Source organism: Pipistrellus hanaki (assembly GCF_964339955.1).
Source record: "Pipistrellus hanaki genome assembly, chromosome: 1".
Classification (NCBI taxonomy): Eukaryota; Metazoa; Chordata; class Mammalia; order Chiroptera; family Vespertilionidae; genus Pipistrellus; species Pipistrellus hanaki.
Window position 1 is genome coordinate 44,313,799 of NC_140503.1, and position 20,095 is coordinate 44,333,893.

A 20,095-nucleotide genomic window follows, 5' to 3' on the forward strand; every position below is an offset into this window, starting at 1 on the left:
GACCACTCAGCTCAGCCTGCGCCCTCTCGCAGTCCAGGAGCCCTCAGTCGGCCACCTTTAGCGCTGTTGAGGAGGCAGAAGAGCCTCCTGCTACTGTTGCTGTGCTCACCAGCTGTGAGCCCGGCTTCTGGGCTTCGGGCTGAGCAGCACTCCCCCTGTGGGAGTGCACTGACCACCAGGGGGCAGCTCCTGCATTGAGCATCTGCTCTCTGGTGATCAGTGTGCTTCATAGCGACCAGTTGTTCCACTGTTCCATCGATTTGCATATTATTCTTTTATTATATAGGATAGGATTATATTTACTCGAATATTTACCAGTTCTGAGATTCTTTATTCCTTTATGTAGATCCAAATTTACATCTGGTGTCATTTCTTTCTGCTTGAAAGGCTTCCTTGTAGCCATCTGCTGCTGATGAATTATTTTGTCTCTTGTATGTCTGAAAGAATTTATTTCACCTTAATTTTGAAAAATATTTTTATTGTTATAGAATTCTAGATTGACAGGCATTATACTATATACCTGGCCTATAATCTTCAAAGTACCTGAGTAGTTGAACACTTAAGAGAAACATGAAAAGTAAATAAATGCAAAGGGGATCCTAGATTGGATCCTTTGCTGTGACGAACATTACCTAGATTTTTGGTGAAACTGGAATGAGATCTAGATTAGATGATAATATTCTTCAGTTTCTGACTTTGATAGTTGTGGTGTGGTTATGCAGGAGAATGTCCTTATTTGTAGGAGTTATATATTAGTGTATTCAGGGGAGATTGTCTGCAAAGAAGTCTCAGTTCAGGTGTAAAATATGCACTCTTGAAAGTGTCTGTTAAGTATGAAATTTTTTGTAAGTAGGTAACTATTTCAAAATAAAATATTTTACATTATTTCAGCAGTTTTATTTTATATTAGCAGGTTTATCTTTATGAAAAACCGTAATCTATAACAAGGTTAGTTAGAGTCATACATTTAATGAATTCTTGCTAGAATAAATGCATTGAATTTGAACTATATTAAGAAACCGTGGTTATACTGAGAACACTTTATTCCTGTTATATAGTGATATTTAGTTCTTTCCTTCTCTTTCTTTTGTCTCAGCCTTGTCAGACCCAAGCAGTAGGCTTTCAACTTCTCCTCCTCCTCCAGCAATTGCAGTACCCTTGTTGGAAATGGGGTTCTCCCTCCGACAGATTGCCAAAGCCATGGAAGCCACAGGTAGGATAAGTTTTTATATATCACTATGTACAGATATAAGAAACTTAATCTTATTAAGGGCAATATTTTTTAAGAGGCCATAAAGCTTGGTAATATTTTAAAATATATATGTTTTATTGATTTTTTTTTTATAGAGAGAAAGGGGGGAGGGGAAAGAGAGAAAGAGAGAGAGAGAGAGAGAGAGAGAGAGAGAGAGAGAGAGAGAGAGAGGGGAACAGAAACATCAATGAGAGAGAAACATCAATCAGCTGCCTTATGCACACCCCCTACTGGGGATGTGCCCACAACCAAGGCATATGCCCCTGACCAGAATCAAACCTGGGACCCTTGAGTCCGTAGGCCAACGTTCTATCCATTGAGCCAAACCGGTCAGGGCAAGCTTGGTAAGATTTTTTTTTTTTTAACATCAAGTTTAGTTACAGTGGCATCATAACAGACACTATCATGAATAACTAATTATTTTGCCCAAAGTCAGTGTCAGTCTTGCTTTTCTCCCTGTTCAGGTGCTCGAGGAGAGGCTGATGCCCAGAACATCACTGTCCTTGCCATGTGGATGATAGAGCACCCTGGGCATGAGGATGAGGAAGAGCCTCAGTCAGGCAGCACAGCAGACTCAAGGCATGGAGCAGCAGTTCTAGGCAGTGCTGGGAAATCAAATGATCCCTGTTATTTGCAGTCACCAGGAGACATACCATCGGCTGATGCCGCTGAAATGGAGGAAGGCTTTAGTGAAAGGTGAAATTCCCATCCTCCATATTTCTGTTCAGTGTGTTATAAGTGGAACCCCCAAAAGCCCCATTTGTTTCTCTTTTATAGGAGCTTCTAATGTATGTAAAGTTGATAAGATATATATGAAAAGTGGACATTTTAGTTTCAAGTTTATGTTTCTGTGAAGGGTAAGAATGACATAACCAGTTTTATCTTGAATAGATGTTTTCAGGGAAAGAAGGAAAAAAAAATTATATAAAATTGATCTGAAAAGAGGAATCTGAAAAATAAAATAATTTTATTTCATATAGGTGATATGAAGTACAATGTTCATTTTAATATTGGCAATTGATTTAATTAATGCATTTGATGGAAATTGACTTTTAAGCCTTTTTTAGCTCTTAATATAGATTTATTTTTTATTCTTTAGTTTCTAATATCTGTACAATATACCCTTTTTAAAATCTGTGATAATATCTAGCCCAAAATGATCTATAATATATTTTACAGTCCTTCCTAAAAATCTTCCTCTTTCTGCACTTTTTGTGACTTTAAATCTTAACTTTTCATTTTAGTCCGTGAAGTAATATGTATGTAATCATTTGTGCATCTTATGTAATATACAGACCTTTTCTGACAAGATTAGTAAATATTTTCGTAATTTACTTTGAAATATTTGTTCCTCTTATGCAAGGATGCAAAATTACTTCAATTTTTAAGTATTTAATCATTTGGAATTTAGTTTGAATTTGAACATGCATTAAGCATCATTTCATTTTTGGCATAATTCAAAATCATATAAAATTATTGCTCATGCAGTATGACACATTTTAAACTTAGGAGCTTTACCAGGGACAAAAGATACGTTTCAAAGTTTTATAACTGTATTTTATTCTCAGTAATATTTGGAGGAAAACGTACCATCAGAAGCAAGCATGCACCTATGCTTTCTATTCATGATAGTTTTTAAAAATCCATGTTGCTTTCAAACTTACACTTACAGCCCTGATAACCTGGATCACACAGAGAATGCAGCTTCTGGTAGTGGACCACCACCTAGGGGTCGCTCAGCAGTAACAAGAAGGCACAAGTTTGATTTAGCTGCTCGCACATTGCTAGCAAGAGCAGGTAATTACATGTTTCACATCCTTCTCTTGGTTATAGTATTATATACCTTGCTTTTATATTTTAAAATAAATGTAAAAGGAACAGTACAGACTATGTAAACTAATGATACTAAGTACTCAGTTCCTCCACATTAGCAGTGACTACTTTTCGGTATATTTACATAGTTTCCAAAAATTGAAACCACAATATACATTCATAGATTTATTTTTAAGTTCCCTGGGGGTGCAGAAGGACTGGTTACTTTTAGATGCTGAGAAATTTCATAAATGCTCTCTGTGGTCAAGCAACTTATAACTTAAGAGTGAAGATGCATATTTAAAATTTAATATTAATAGTGAAAACGAGCTGAAAAAAGTACACTGTACCAAAGAAGTAGGCCCTGGCTTTTCTGATGTACTCTGCGGACCTTAGGTCTTCATTACTAGATAAGCAAAAATAGTTTTCTTCATTACATTAATAAATACTTCTAGGATTGTGTTCTGGAGGGTAAGTTATAGAGAATCTATTTTCCAAATTAAATATTAAGATATGTAATTTGTCAAAACAGAGTTTGATCCTTGAAATATTAAAGCATAGTGTTTCCATGATTTATGGGAACAGAGAGAAGTTGAAACTGTTCTAAAAAATATAAGATGTATAGTTAATATTCAATATAATGAAGAGACTGATTTAAAAAAAAATAAACCTAAAGGAACAATAACAGCCCACATTTTTGGGTGTTTTTTCAATAATAAACGTCATGAAGTATTTTACATGGATTATCTTATTTAAACCTATCAACAGCTCTGCCAGGTATGAGTGCTATTGTCCTCATTTAACAAAGAGGAAGCAAAATTGATAGGTAAAATTTTATGTTTATAGTCTGGAATCCAATAAGTTAGCTGAGATAGGCTCTCACCTGCATGCATGGCAATTAAGAATTGGCACAATATTCAGAATTATTTTATACATGCAAATAAAATACCTTTTTTGTTTTGTTCTGAGCGGGGTTATACCGCTCTGTGCAGGCCCACAGGAATCAAAGTCGGAGAGAAGGAATATCTTTGCAGCAAGACCCAGGGGCATTGTATGACTTTAATTTAGATGAGGAATTGGAAATTGATCTTGATGATGAAGCAATGGAAGCAATGTTTGGACAAGACCTGACCAGTGAAAATGATATTCTGGGAATGTGGATCCCAGAGGTACTGGATTGGCCTACCTGGGTGTGTGTGACTGCAGCGGGCGCTGCTCTGCCTTCTTTTCCTGCCCTCTTGTTTATGCAGCTTACTAATAACAGCCTGGCCTAGGGTGGTAACACTGAAAAGTTTTACATCTCATCCTGAAGTTTGGGGCTCTAATGGCTAATGTTTCTTTCATACTTGCAAACTAATAAGAAAAAGTCTCTCTTTTTGCTTTTTCTGTGCGATTTTATTGCTTCTCTCTCTAGATGAATAGAGCTGTATTGTGGTAATATTTGATTTTAATATCAAAGATGATTACAAAACAGGCTTCATGTCTCAGTTGACTGCTGAGTATATAACATAGCTGCTGTTTTCACCTTGCTATCTGAATGCATGCTTTTTTCCTTCAGGTTTCATTTAATCACTGTTAATGCCTCATTCTAGGAACCAGTGCCACCTAGATCTTATAAATACCTCTATCCAGGATCAGGGTACATGGTGGGTTTGGACGTTTACATTATCTAGCATTATGCTTTTATAGCAGTGAAACTGAAAAGCTCACAGGTGTAAGTCCTACAGGAAAGAGCATCTACCATGTTAGGTTAATAAGATAAATGAATCCTAATAACTTCTTAGAAATTCAGAAAATAGGTATGCATGTTATGACTAGATTAAAGAATTAGAGGGATTTTAAAAAATCATTTGAGCTGGGGCAGATGGTCATTTTTATTAACTCTTCAGTAAAGTAGTCAGTTACTTTTATTAGAGAAAGGAATGGGGAAAAAAACCCAATTTAAGATTGTATGATATGAATTTGGATTTGAAAGAAATTTCTTATATAGCATTAATGAACATATTGCAAATATTCCAGCATATGTAAATAAAATAGTTAATATCAATAATCTGTTGACCTCTTCTTAATTTTGTGTTAAATTGACTAATAATTTGATATGTAATCATTTGTGCAGCATGTTTGTGAGTCTGAAGACAGGGAAGAAGTGGTGGTGTGTGAACTGTGTGAATGCAGTGTTGTCAGCTTCAATCAGCACATGAAGAGAAATCACCCAGGCTGTGGTCGCAGTGCAAACCGCCAGGGCTACCGCAGCAATGGCTCCTATGTTGATGGCTGGTTCGGTGGTGAATGTGGGAGCGGAAATCCATACTACCTGCTCTGTGGCAGCTGCAGGGAAAAGTACTTAGCCCTGAAGACCAAATCCAAGACGACAAGTTCTGAAAGGTACCTTGAAATTGTATGGCGATCCAGTCCCTCTGAATGATAACCTCAGTAATTAAAGATATGGGAATAATAGCTTTTTTCATGTTAGGAGTTACTTTCTAACATTTCCTGAAGTCCTGTGATTGCTGGATTAGGAGTAGGAAGGATGGAGGAGGTTGAGGAATTCATGTTCCTGTCAGAGCTGGGGACCTGTAGTCCAGGAACAGTGGTTTATCAGCAGGCCCTTCACTGGAGTTCGTGTTACTTTTGACTTGTTGACAAATTGTGGGTAGGATCCTTGCCTTAACCTTTTGGAAGCCTTTTTTTTTTTTTTTTTTTTTTTAATATATTTTATTGATTTTGTACAGAGAAGAAGGGAGAGAGATAGTTAGAAACATCGATGAGAGAGAGTCATCGATCAGCTGCCTCCTGCACACCCCCTACTGGGGATCTGCCCGCAACCAAGGTACATGCCCTTGACCGGAGTCGAACCCGGGACCCTTCAGTCCCCAAGCTGACGCTCTATCCATTGAGCCAAACCGGTCCCAGCCCTTTTGGAAGCTTATGGTTAATTTTTTTCATTGATGTTTTTACCATATTTTTTATATCTTAATATCTTTTCCTTCATGAAAAAATAGATTGTTTAGATTAAATGAGCTTTCATTAAAATATCTTTATATCATAGAATAGCAATTAATCTCTAGTGAGTATGGTTTTTGACTATTAAAATCTTTAATGCATTCTGGAAGAGGTTTTGATTTAAAAAGTTCTAGGTGGCCCAGAAACATCCCCAGTAATTATTGAAATAGTCATTGATTTTGTAAGTAAGTGTGTACTGCCTATATATCAATGGTTTTTATTACATTAGCCCATAACATGAAATGCATTTTTTAATTTTGTGTTGCTTTATTAATAACCTTTTAAAATGTTCTAATGACTTAATTTGCATTTTTGGGTACTAACTGTTTTATGTAAAAACACACTGTTCTTCATATTTGGTGCAGGTACAAGGGACAAGCTCCAGATCTAATTGGCAAGCAGGACAGTGTATATGAAGGTAGTTGTTTTGAGAGCTTCTTTATTTTACACATATATTTATGTATACCTTATGCTTAACATCTGGTTACTAAAATTTCCCTTTATGTGTTCGTATTTATTACATGTTAACTTAAATTGTCCCTAAAAAGCTCAAGATAGTTTAATAGCATCGGCCCTAGTTTTAAAAGTTAAAGGAAAAGGACCAGGTTGAAATACTAGTTTTACCACAAAATGGAATTTCTATTTGGCATTTTGTTTTCAAAGTGGAGGAAGTGTATATACATTTTCAATATCCTAGATGAGGAAAGCAAAAAAGAAAAATTAAAGCAAGCATCAGTTTATCTAGAGCACTCATTTCATTGAAACAACTCATTTCCTACTTATTATAGAAAAAGTTAAAAACACTTTGTTGATCCTATAACAATATTTTTTATTAGTTAAAACCTTCATTACCAGCTGTAACATTTGCTATTGCCTTAGCTGGAGAAAAGTCAATGGGGAAAAAAGGAGACTTATGTAATACTTTTAACAAGAAAGAATTAAGAGGGGGCGGAAAGTGGATTTGACTGCTTTGACTCCATTTCCCAGCTAGTATCCCTGTGCCTTAAAAGTGCAGTTTGTCGACTCACCAGGAGATGGCGCCATAGTTCATTTTGTGGGCACTGGACTTTTATTGTAGTTCATCTGCATCTTAGACATATCTTAAAATAACCATTGCCAGCAGAGTCATGTCATGTTTATATTCAAATACCATACATATGTTATTTAAATTTCAGAAGACTGGGACATGTTGGATGTTGATGAAGATGAAAAGCTAACAGGTGAAGAAGAATTTGAATTACTTGCTGGACCACTTGGTTTAAACGATCGGCGTATTGTACCAGAACCAGTTCAGTTCCCTGACAGTGATCCATTGGGAGCATCAGTAGCAATGGTTACAGCCACAAACAGTATGGAAGAAACTCTGATGCAAATAGGTAAATTGACATGCTAATTGGCATGGATTTCATAGAGTCTATATTAATTTATTTTTTAGATAAATAATAAGAAGGCAAAGGTAAATAATAAGAAGAATAAGGATTCAACATTTTCTCACCCCATCAAGTATTTTGAGCCAGTTGTTTTAACATATTTTGAGGGTATAATACAATATTAAGGTTTGATTTTTGTGGTTTTTATGAAATAGCAAAGTGTTAAAAATTTGATAAAATATGAGTAAGATTTTTTTTAACTTTGTGATAAGAGAACCCTGGAACTGGTTAGAAATTATTTTGCCATCTTTTTTTAATTTAAATGAGAAGTTGTGGTAACTTTGCTATAGGGAATACAAAATAAAGAATTGGAACAGTCTTGATGACCCTTTATGTGTAAAAAGCATATTTTTAAAACTATGTCTTTTCTGTATTTTTTAATATCAGCAGATATGATACATGAGCAAAATAAATTAAACCAAAATATTTTAAGAATCATGTTTCTTTTATAATAGACTAGAGGCCTGGTGCACAGATTCATGTACCATGGGGTTCCTAGGCCTGGCCAACGATCAGGGCCAATTGGGGCTGTCTCACCCAGTCCCAATTGCGGGGAGAGCCGCAGGAGGTTGGCCGGCCAGCCAGGAAGAGGATTGGGGGAGGTTGGCCGGCTGTGTGAGCTCATGGGCCACCAGGATGCAGCTCCTGCTTTGAGCATCTGCCCCTTGGTGGTTAGTGTGCGTCATAGTGACTGGTTGGCCAGCCATTCCTGTTTATATAGATTATTGACTTAGAAGTATCTGTTTCTCCCAAGGAATTTTCTGATTAACAAAGTTCCAGATGAGCAAAACACTTTGGTTTTCTGTATTTCCTTATTGCCTAGAACCTAGAAAATTTTCAGTAGTCTAGATATTTTTTTCTTTACCATGTTGAGAACTAAACAAAATCTTGTTTTTCAGGTTGCCATGGATCTGTAGAAAAGAGTTCCTCTGGGAGAATAACATTAGGTGAGCAGGCAGCTGCCTTAGCAAACCCTCACGACCGAGTGGTGGCTCTAAGGAGAGTGACTGCTGCTGCTCAGGTACTTCTGTCCAGAACCATGGTCATGAGGGCTCTGTCTCTTCTCTCAGTCAGGTAGGTGTTAGTTTGTGTCAAGTTTTGCTAAGTTAGACTGGAGTCTGGTATTGTTGAGAGGATGAGATAGAATTTTTAGAAACTTAATATCTACTATTAAATGACAGAAGTTGGACATAGTCATCATTGCTACTGATTTGTTCACTCAGTTAATACTTGGCACTTCTTAGGTAGAAAATAATGCCATTATAGTAACTGATTCAACTACAAACATTTTATTATCTGAAATGGGAAACTCGGGCTGTTGATCCATTTGGTACAAGGTAGCAATAAAAGGTCAAATGAGTTTTTCTGGAGAATTAATCAACCGTGTAGCTAAGTCAACCTGCAGATTTCATTATGAAGACTTGCCATGTTTAGACTATGGAGTATGTTAAAAAAAAAAAAAAAAGGAAGTACCTGAAAGTCATCCATTTAAGAAATGATCAAGCTAGGACCGTGATCGGCAAACTGCGGCTCGTGAGCCACATACACTCTTTGGCCCCTTGAGTGTGGCTCTTCCACAAAGTACCATGGCCTGGGCAAGTCTATTTTGAAGAAGTGGCGTTAGAAGAAGTTTAAGTTTAAAAAATTTGACTCTCAAAAGAAATTTCAATCATCGTACTGTTGATATTTGGCTAATGAATTTGCCGACCACTGAGCTAGGGTATTTAACTGTCATTGAAGATAGAAGGACCCTGAAAAAAAAAAACACCTCAAAATAAAATTTAGATAAGGCTGTGAGGTTTTGGCTTAAGAATAGACAATTTGGACAGTGGTGGTGAAGAGTTCAGAAACTGACTCACACATGTAGATAAACACTTGATTTATGAGAGTGTTTATACTGCAGAGCAATGAGGAAAGGATGGTCTTTTCAATAACCTGGGCTAAGTCAGATGGTTTACTCACATAAGAGAAAGATGAGTCTTGACCCCAAACTCACACTATAAAACAAATATTTCCAAGTGATTCTTCCATCAAATGTAAAATGTAAATCAATAATGTTTCCAAAAGATAACATAGGAAGAATTTATTCTTGATTTTGGGATAGGCAGAGATTTCTTAAGCAAGCCACAAAAGACATTCACCATAAAGAAAAAGATTGATATATTGGATTGCATTAAAAAAGAACTTCTGCCGAAATCGGTTTGGCTCAGTGGATAGAGCATCGGCCTGCATACGGAAAGGTCCCAGGTTCGATTCCGGTCAAGGGCACATCCCCCCCTATTGGAGACAGCTGATCGATATTTCTATCTCATCAATGTTTATAACTATCCCTCTTCCTTCATCTCTGTGAAAAATCAATAAAATATATATTTTTATAAAAAAGAACTTCTGTTCAGCAAAAGTCATTAATTCAGAAAGTTTAAAAAAAAAGTCACTAAATGGGAGAAGATATTAGCAATGCATATAACCAACAGAAATATAAAGAATTCCTATAAATCAATAAGAAAAAGACTTATCCCAAAATGGGCAAAATACAAAATAATACAAAAGAGGATCTCTAAATGGCCAATGAACATGAAAGTTGAGTTGTTCAATCTCATTAGTTTTTGGAGAAATGAAAACCCAATGAGATACTACTACATACCCACCAGACTGACTAAAATTTAAAATACTGCGGGAACAAGGTGAGCAAGGATGTGGAACACTTAACGCTCTCATACACTGCTGGTGAGGAAATAAATTGGTACAACTACTTTGGGAAACTGTCTGATAGTACAGTACCAACTGAAGATGAATATTAACATATTCCATGACCCAGAAGTCAGTTCACTTCTGGGCATACATCCAACAGAAATGCTTACATATACACACCAAAGACATAAGCAAGAACAAACACAGCAGCACTATCATAATGGCACTGTGCTGGAAATCACCTGATTACCATCTGTATAGATAAATATGTGGTACATTTTATTTACACATCAGTGAAAATAAATAACCACTGCTGTGATGCAACAACATGGGTGAGTCTGTTACAAGCGGTGTGAACAAAAGAAGCCAGACACAAAAGAACACTCTATTATTTTAGTTATACAATGTTCAAAAACAGGCTAAACTGGCTTATGGCTTTAGAAGTGAGGATAGTGGTAACGTTAGAGGGCCTAGTGACTGAGAAGGGCCCAAGCATGCTTCTGAGGATCTGGCAATGTTCTCTTCTTGATCTGGAAGTTGCATGGGTTTGTTCAATTTGTGAAAATTCATGTTTTGTGAACATTCCTGTATGTTACACATCAGTAATTCAGTTATTCTTCAAATATACATCAATGTATTTTTTTAAAGTTTCAATAACAGTTTCTAGCATACATAATATTTTTGGACATCTCTTAGGACATGTATGATTAGTGATAGTGCAGCTTGCCTTTAATTTGTTTTGTTTTTTTGTACTATGGATGATATACAGGGCTCCAAATGATCCCTTAAGAAAACTTTTATCTTCATCTATCTGAAGTGTTTTCCTTTCCTGGCAGTGGTTCCAGTTGTAGCCTGGCTGCTGGTCTTGAATCTCTGGGGCTCACAGATATCCGAACGCTGGTTCGATTAATGTGCTTGGCTGCAGCAGGGAGAGCTGGCCTCTCCACCAGCCCTTCTGCCATGGGAAGCACCACAGAACGCTCACGAGGTGGGCACAGCAAAGCCAACAAACCCATCTCCTGCCTGGCCTATCTGAGCACAGCAGTGGGATGTCTGGCATCAAACACTCCTAGTGCTGCAAAACTCCTAGTGCAGTTGTGTACACAGGTAAGCTAGTTTTCAGTGCTTTTCTTGTTGCATTGCTTATTTCTAACCGATTCTTAAAAGAGCCTTTTGAGATAAAATCTTTGTTCCAAAATTATATGTAAAAATTAAACCTATTTGTTCCAATTGCCTCTTCAGAACTTGATTTCTGCTGCAACAGGTGTAAATCTAACTACAGTTGATGATCCAATTCAGCGAAAGTTTCTACCCAGCTTTCTCCGAGGAATTGCTGAAGAGAATAAGCTTGTGACCTCCCCAAACTTTGTTGTAACTCAGGCCCTTGTGGCATTACTAGCAGACAAAGGGGCCAAACTGAGACCTAACTATGATAAGTCAGAAGTTGAAAAGAAAGGTAACTTTCATACCATTTAATTTATGCAATCTTCTAATGAATTTGTATAATCGGTTTGATTCATGTTTTTTAAAATGGGTTTTTCATTACTCTATATGGTGAATTACATAACGTATACTTCTTAAGTTTAGATTATAAAAGAAGTACATGAATACTTTTTCAATGTGCATGAAAATAAATATTAGAAAACCTACCAAATTAGTCTTGTTTGATTAGATTTTTTTTTATTAGATTATGGTTTGAGTCAACATAGATCAGTGATTTTCAACCTTTTTCATCTTATGGCATACATAAACTAATTACTAAAATTCTGTGACACACCAAATAAATATGTTTTTTTTGCTGATCTGACAAAAATAATAGATGTAATTTGATTCATTCACATGGAACAGCTATTGTGTGGGCTATTGTCATTCTTTTTATTTGACAGTAAGGGAAAAGAGGTCAGTGCCCCCTGACTAAATAGTCAGGTATTGCATGTTTTAAAAATTCTTGCAGCACACCAGTGTGTCGTGACACTGGTTGAAAATCACCGCCATAGATTATAACCCTGATAGGTCTTCTTAATAAGATTTAGATAATGGTAGTGCTGTTTTTCTCTGTCTTAGGATGATAACCCTTTGAATGGAGTATTTAATCACTGCTGGCTACCTTTTTTTTTTTTTTTTAATCAGGACCATGTGGTCAAGAGAGATGGGCCTTAGTATCTCAGCCCAGTCCCTTGACTATCTATTAAGGTCACTTTTGAGCTGCAAAGGCCAAATTCTTATTTTTAGAGCATGCTGCCTTTGCCCTGGCCTTAAAATTATTTTTGCTGCCTTCTTAGTCTATGTGTCCTTAGAGTAAAGACTGTTTACTGATTAATGAATATAAATGTGCATTTGTAGTGAATCATTTTTATTTATTATATTGATTTATTATAGTTAGATGAGATAAATGTTTTATTATATCTTGTATGCCTAAGTTAGTAAAATGATTGCTTGCAAAAACACTAGTTATTAAAAGATATGGGTTAATCCATTTTTGTTTGTTCACCACCACCAGCTCTCATCTGTGCATTATTTCATTATTTTGTTTAAGCAGGTTTAACTGCTCAATTGCATGTCCATCCTTCCTATGATCCTTCTGCTGTAGGCCCTCTGGAGCTGGCTAACGCCCTGGCAGCTTGCTGCCTGTCCTCCAGGCTGTCCTCACAGCATAGGCAATGGGCTGCTCAACAGCTTGTGCGCACTCTTGCTGCACACGACCGCGACAACCAAACTACTCCACAAACACTTGCTGATATGGGAGGAGATCTCAGAAAATGTTCCTTTATCAAGTTGGAGGCTCATCAGAACAGAGTATGTATTTTGAGTGCAAGTGTGCTGATCGCTTTTTGTAAGATAAAATAGTTTCTGCTCTTCTTAAAGAGCTCAAAGTTTACATCTCTTTCCCCCCCCCAACACACCACACAACACACACACACACACACACACACACACACACACACACACACAGTTATCAATATTTAGCTGGCAGTTACCAACTCTCTCTGTATGTTTGTTTGATATAAAATTATACAAACAGGAGACTCAGATGGTGAATAAAAAGAAAACCAAAGAAATAGCCTCACAAAAGATCAAGGCTTATACATGCAAGAGGAAAAAACATTGGCTTCACTGTTTGAATATAACCCACTGGGCCCTTGAGCAGTGACAGGGGCAGTTTAGGAAATGAAAACTGGCCTCTTTTCACTAATTTTAAAATCACTTCTTGCCTGGCTAGTGTGGCTCAGATTGAGCATCAATCTAAGTACCAGGAGGTTCTGGTTCGATTCCCAGGCAGGGCACATGCCTAGGTATAGGCTCAATCCTGAGTACAGGGCATGCAGGAGGCCACTGATCAATGATTCTCTCTCATCATTGATGTTTTTATCTTTCCTCCCTTCCTCTCTGAAATCACTAAAAATATATTTTAAAAAATCATTGCTTAGTATGTGTTATTTTATAAAACATACAAATAATGTTGCAGTATTTATATTTTATTGAAGTAAATATGTTTTTAAATTAAATAAACATGTTTAGTAAAGATTTCAACAGGTTTCAGATAACTGAAATGATTTGGTGCATAATACTTTAAAGCTATACTTAAAATAGGTGTGTATTCACAAGCTAATTAGAAAAGAATGAGACCATGCCTATTGCATTATAACATAGATATTTCTTCTTACAATTTAATGATAAATTTATTTTTTAATTTGATAGAACTTTTTCAAATGACAGAATCATTATAATTAAAACTTGCTCATATATTGCTGGACATTTTCACCTTTTCTAGGTAATGACATGTGTTTGGTGTAATAAAAAAGGACTCTTGGCTACAAGTGGCAATGATGGCACCATCCGGGTGTGGAATGTTACCAAGAAGCAGTATTCACTGCAACAGACCTGTGTGTTCAACAGATTGTGAGTGCTAACGTGACCTTTCTTGTGCAACATCTAAGAGAATTCTAAACATGCTGTATTTTGGTTGGGTTAATGTAATCAAACTATCACTAAAATTTTTTGCACTTTTTTTTTAGAATAGTCTTATTATATCCCCAGTGTATGTTTTTAAATATTCAGAACTAGAGGCCCAGTGCACGAATTCATGCACTGAGGGGCCTCAGCCTAGCCTATGGGATCGGGCTGAAACTGGCTCTCTGACATCCCCCAAGGGGTCCCAGATTGTGAGAGGGCATAGGCCAGGCTGAGGGACCAACCAGTGCACGATCAGGGCCAGGGAGGGACCGCAGGAGGGCTCCAGGGCACGTCCAGCCCATCTCAGTCCTGATCAGCTGGACCTCAGCAGCAAGCTAATGTACGGGTCAGAGCGTCTTCCCCCTGGTGATCAGTGCATGTCATAGCGACTGGTGGTTGACCAGACAGTGCACATCATAGCAAGCAGTTGAGCAGCCTTAGCATATCATTAGCATATTACACTTTGATTGGTTGAATGGACAACCAGACACTAGCACATTAGGCTTTTATTATATAGGATAGTATTTGGCAAGTGAAATTATTAACTACCAATATCTGGAGTTACTCAGAATTAAATGAAAATATATTATCTTTCAAATAAATGTTCATTTCTGTAAAACAGTAGGCTAATATTCCATAATTCTTTAAGGATTATTTAGGAATTAGAGTAATGATATTTCTTTTGTAGTGGAATGTAGCTAGCTAGAGTAGGTGTTTCTTTTCCGTGAACTTACCTAGAGACTAGGCAAACAAGACTCAGTGGGTTCTGAGTAGAAACCATTGTACAACCCACACAGAATCAGAATGTCTTTATTGACAAATGATGTTCTATATTAAATGGTGTATGATCTAAGCATCACTCTTTTATAATTCTTTTTTTGACATTATGACAAACGCTAGAACATGTGATTGTCAAATACTGTTAGCCAAGTTGTTGAAATGTTAAGATTCTGCTATTATGTACTGAGGTCTACATGAAACAATTACTTTAAGATTCGAGGTTTAGTTTACTTTTGGATGATGGGGATTAAAATCTCATACTTATCTACTATTTTCTAGGGAAGGGGATACTGAGGAAAGCCTAGGGTCACCCAGTGATCCAAGTTTCTTGCCTGTTTCCTGGAGTATCAGTGGCAAATATCTAGCTGGTGCTTTGGAAAAGATGGTGAATATCTGGCAAGTTAATGGTAAGTCATGTAAATACTAAAGGCACTTTTGAGTCCAAGCAGTGGCTTCCCCTCACCTTGAAACTCACAGTCTGTTAATTAACTGTGAAAATCTATGCATAATGTGGTTTAAGTTAAAGAGGAAGTGTTCATTTCCTGATTTTCCTTTCTTGGAGATGTAAACTAAAAATTCTTTTCATGTACCACTAAATATTTAGAGTAGTATTTGAGGAGTAGTGATCACTGAATTTTCAGCTAAGTATTCTTTTAAAACACTTGAAAATATTTTTATTATTTATGTCTGTTTCACTGGTAAAAATTCTTGTCAGTTTTTAATACCTCACGTGAAAGTAAAAATCAGTAATGTAATCCTAAACAAAACAAAAAATAATGTAATCTTGGGCTTATTAGAATTTTGTTCATTTTTGTACATTTGAGGAATGGCTGTTCTATTTCACATATGTGAAGGATTAGCTAGCCTTAACTGTAGGTAAATTTTTTATGTTAATTTGTTTTTCAGAAATTATTAGGAAAGGACTTAAGTGATTAACATTTGTACACTATTTTCCTTTACCCTTTTTTTCTACAAAGTTACCCTGTTTTCCCGAAAATAAGACAGTGTCTTATATTAATTTTTTCTCCCAAAGTTGCACTAGGTCTTATTTTCAGGGGATGTCTTATCTTTCCATGCGCTAGGACTTATTTTCGGAGGATGTCTTATTTTCGGGGAAACAAGGTATCATACTTGTTCCATTCATAGTTTTAGAAAAGCCTATTAATGTCTTAATCTATGTCTTATATAAATGAAGGATTCTGTCTAATATTCATTGGTAGTCTCTTTTGAAAATGGGGACTGCTTTGAGCTATGTTAGAATTAAGTAGCATTTGTTTTTGCTCTTGTTTTTGTTTTTAAGAATTAAGTAACAAGCAGTTAACATTTTCTTTCTCTTTAGGAGGAAAAGGATTAGTAGACATTCAGCCCCATTGGGTGTCTTCCCTGGCGTGGCCAGAGGAGTGTCCAGCTACAGCCTGGTCGGGAGAGTCTCCAGAATTATTGTTGGTAGGGCGAATGGACGGATCTCTAGGATTAATTGAAGTTGTTGATGTGTCCACCATGCACCGTCAAGAATTGGAGCATTGCTATCGAAAGGATGGTAAGTGACCAGATTTGTGTCTAGTTGAAAAAGTGATTCTCCCTAATCAAATAAACTGTGGGTTTTTTTGGAACTTGCTTTTAAAAATGCCGAGTGAATGTTACTTTTGGCTTTGTTTTCTGAATTGTCCAATTCGTGTTTTATTTTAATTAGTTACTAAGTTGAAAGACACTTCTCTTCCAACCCATACCAGAGGTCTCTGCAAAAAAAGATCTAATAGTGTTCTATTAGTCATTCATCTTTTGTGTATCTGAACACTTACAACAGTCTCTAAGTCTTCTTTGAAAGTTAGGAATGCCCAAGAAAAAAAAGATAATGATTGGTAGAGATGAAATTGTTAACAAATGAGTGAAATTGAGGAACTGGGGGAAAGAAGAAGAGAGGGTAGTTCCTAGTCTTTCAAGAGATAGTAAGAAGTCTACTTTCATTTATTTTCTCACTTTGTTCCCTTTGGGCACATAGGTATCTTACCAGATAGTTTTTGTTAGTTGTTTGGACCAGTGGGCTCTTTCAAAGTTCTATTTTTTTAGTGGCATTTTTTTAGTGGCATTCTGTTAACAGCATAAAACAATTCGGGGATTTTTAAAAGTTTTTTTTTTTAAATACATTCATAGGGTTTAAAATCTCTTAAACTTAAAAAGGTATACAACAAAAAGTTTTTCTCCCATCTGCTTAGTTCTCATGTCCCCATTCTACTCACAGAAATAAATACTATTTTTTACTTTTTTCTGTAGCTATCCAGTGTTATATATACTTAAAGAAGCAAATATGAATATGCCTTGTTGGAATAGAATATGCTTGATAGAATATGGATACATTCTGAGAAGGGTACACTAAGCAAAAGAAGGGACAAGTCACTTTCTTTCAGTGATTTGGGCTTTTTCACTTATCAGTTTCATGGCAGATTCTGGTCCAAAAGGGAAGAACCTGGTACAATCACTTAAAATCAGCATGGGAATTCAATATTTGTCTTTTTCAATACCCACCTGAAAATAATGAAAGATTTAAAAAATGAGGTATTCCATACACTTGAAACTAATACAAAATAATAGTGAGTGTAAACTATAATCAAAATATTAAAATACAATACATATACAGGATGTCCCCCAAAATGTATACACACTTTGAATACCATTATTAATTCCAATGAGTTAAATCTGAAAAGAAAGAAACATCAATTGAGTTATCCGCTGTTAAAATGTATATACATTTTTTGGGGACACCCTATATATATTTTAAGTGTGGTAGTCCTTGTCACTTGTAAATAACACTTGTAAAGTGGGTTACGTGGAATCCTTGCAATAAGCCTACATTTTATCTAAATTCATTACAGAGATGTCTGGAAACTTACAATTTTTCTGGAACATTTATTTTTTTTGCAGAGTCTTTTGTCTTTTTAATGACAAGTAAATCTCTCTTTTCTTTTTTTGTTATTTTTACCATGTTAGTGTCCGTAACTTGCATTGCTTGGTTCAGTGAAGACAGACCATTTGCAGTGGGTTATTTTGATGGAAAATTATTGTTGGGAACAAAGGAGCCACTTGAGAAAGGAGGCATTGTTCTAATCGATGCACATAAGGTAAAGCATCTTTGCCAGATGGTTATTTTTTTGTGTTTCTTATTGTAGTGTTCCTTGATTCTAATTTCTTTTAAAAAAATTTTTACATCAGTCACTTATGATTTAATATTTATTGTTAGCTCAGCTGATGTGGCTAAGTGGATTGAGTGTTGTTCTATGCACCAAGAGGTCACCCATTCGATTCCTGGTCAAGGCAAATGCCTGGGTTGCTGGCTCAATCACCATTAGGGGCATGCAGAGGACAGCCAGTTGATGCTTCTTTCTGATCAATGATTCTATCTCTCTCTCCCTTTTCTTTTGTCTCTCTAAAAAATCAATAAAAACATACTATTTTAAAAAACAATAAGCAGACTTTTCATGTAAAACAAAAAAATTCTATAGTTACACAAAATCTGTAAACTATAGCATATATTGTACATGAAAAAGTCTATGTAAGAAAGCCATTAAGCCAAGAAAGAAGTAAAATCAAACTAGTGAAATAGGAACATCCTTGAATATCCCCTGTCAAAGTACCTCCCTAATAAGAGAAATTCCATCTATGAGGAATGATTCCTTTACCTTAAACAAAGGATGCCATTTCAGATGTTTACAGGGCCAGCTAGGCAAGTAACATAAATGCATGAAGCCAGGAGTTTGAAGTAGTGTAGGAGTGTTTAAAAACAAAACAAAATAAAAAAACAACCAATGACAACAACCATATAAACACAAAACATGATTCTCACAAGTATTTGCTATTTTGGGACAAGGGGTACATTTTTTTAAAGTTTTTTCTTTTTCAAAGTTAATGTCAATAAAGATAACTTAAAAATACTAATGAGAGTTAACATATCCCTTCAAAGTCAGAATTTCTTTATTTAACCAATATTTATTGAGCATTGACTATAGAAAATAATATGATTCAGACTATATTAAAGGGTGAGTTGGGTCTAGTGATTGGGAACCATATAACAGTAGCTGATTTGCATATAATGTTGATTTTCAAGTAAGTGCTAGAATAGGTCATAAATACTGAGTTTAATGTATTTGTGAAGGAAGTATTAATATTATTTTTTTCCCCCTTACCATTTTAAGGATACTCTTGTTAGTATGAAGTGGGATCCAACAGGTCACATTCTTATGACGTGTGCCAAAGAGGAAAATGTGAAACTCTGGGGGCCTATTTCAGGATGCTGGTGCTGTCTACATTCACTCTGCCACCCATCTATTGTAAATGGCATCGCGTGGTGCAGCCTCCCAGGGAAAGGATCCAAGTTACATTTACTGATGGCCACGTATGTTGTAAATGTGTGTGTGTGTGTGTGTATACATCTGTCTTAATTTTTATGTTAATATAAACTGTTACTTGCATTACATGTGTCTTCTCTGTAGTCTTAAAAAGTTTATTTTCAGGTGTTACTCTTAAAATGTATATCGTAAGATAACCTTAGAGAAATAAAGAATTTGAAACTTGGTATGTGATCTACTTACCTGGGTGTGATGATGTTAGAATATCAGACCTAGTTGTATTATAGCATACCTACTACAAATAAATTTTAAAGTAATACTGTAGTAGTTCTATCAGTTGATTGTTATTTGAAAATATTTTTACTTCTGCATATTGACATGTTTTGGTTTTATGTGTTTATTTTTTTAAGCGGCTGTCAGAGTGGCTTAGTATGTGTTTGGCGTATTCCACAAGATACTACACAAACCAATGTGGCTACTTCAGAAGGATGGTGGGACCAGGAATCAAATTGCCAGGTAAACATTCTGGTGTTTTTTAAAATCTTATTTGAAACCACAAATATTATAAGTCATCAAAAGACAAGAACCATTAAGGAAATATGAGTAATTGTCATGCTTAAGTGCTCTCTGAATTGGATTACTTTTTTGTAAGTCATAGACACCATATTACTTGTTAAGATAAGATATTGAATAAGTATTGAGTGATGATCATTTATGGGTAATGGACATAATCAATACCACAGATAGATGAATCCTAAGTTAAGTCTTTGGTACAGTGCAATAGGAATACCACGGGAGCACACCTTATCTAAAGTATCTTATACTGCCAA

The 20,095-nt window shown here is 35.9% G+C and overlaps 1 protein-coding gene across 13 annotated transcripts in view; it reads left to right on the forward strand.

Annotated features, from left to right (window-relative positions):
* The window catches only part of HERC1 (HECT and RLD domain containing E3 ubiquitin protein ligase family member 1), a 156,828-nt gene that overhangs the window by 107,102 nt on the left and 29,631 nt on the right, over positions 1 to 20,095 (forward strand). For 8 of the 13 annotated variants that reach the window (XM_084886215.1, XM_084886210.1, XM_084886216.1 and 5 more), the window contains exons 41-57: positions 1,097 to 1,213; positions 1,717 to 1,948; positions 2,925 to 3,049; positions 4,034 to 4,254; positions 5,181 to 5,449; positions 6,433 to 6,485; positions 7,243 to 7,443; positions 8,397 to 8,571; positions 11,025 to 11,295; positions 11,431 to 11,644; positions 12,728 to 12,984; positions 13,961 to 14,088; positions 15,202 to 15,329; positions 16,262 to 16,462; positions 17,911 to 18,041; positions 19,113 to 19,312; positions 19,676 to 19,781. In XM_084886215.1, the coding sequence (XP_084742341.1) occupies positions 1,097 to 1,213; positions 1,717 to 1,948; positions 2,925 to 3,049; positions 4,034 to 4,254; positions 5,181 to 5,449; positions 6,433 to 6,485; positions 7,243 to 7,443; positions 8,397 to 8,571; positions 11,025 to 11,295; positions 11,431 to 11,644; positions 12,728 to 12,984; positions 13,961 to 14,088; positions 15,202 to 15,329; positions 16,262 to 16,462; positions 17,911 to 18,041; positions 19,113 to 19,312; positions 19,676 to 19,781 (3,029 nt within the window). The remainder of the gene's footprint in view (positions 1 to 1,096; positions 1,214 to 1,716; positions 1,949 to 2,924; positions 3,050 to 4,033; positions 4,255 to 5,180; positions 5,450 to 6,432; positions 6,486 to 7,242; positions 7,444 to 8,396; positions 8,572 to 11,024; positions 11,296 to 11,430; positions 11,645 to 12,727; positions 12,985 to 13,960; positions 14,089 to 15,201; positions 15,330 to 16,261; positions 16,463 to 17,910; positions 18,042 to 19,112; positions 19,313 to 19,675; positions 19,782 to 20,095) is intronic. The other 5 variants (XM_084886211.1, XM_084886214.1, XM_084886217.1 and 2 more) reach the window with 4 other exon arrangements.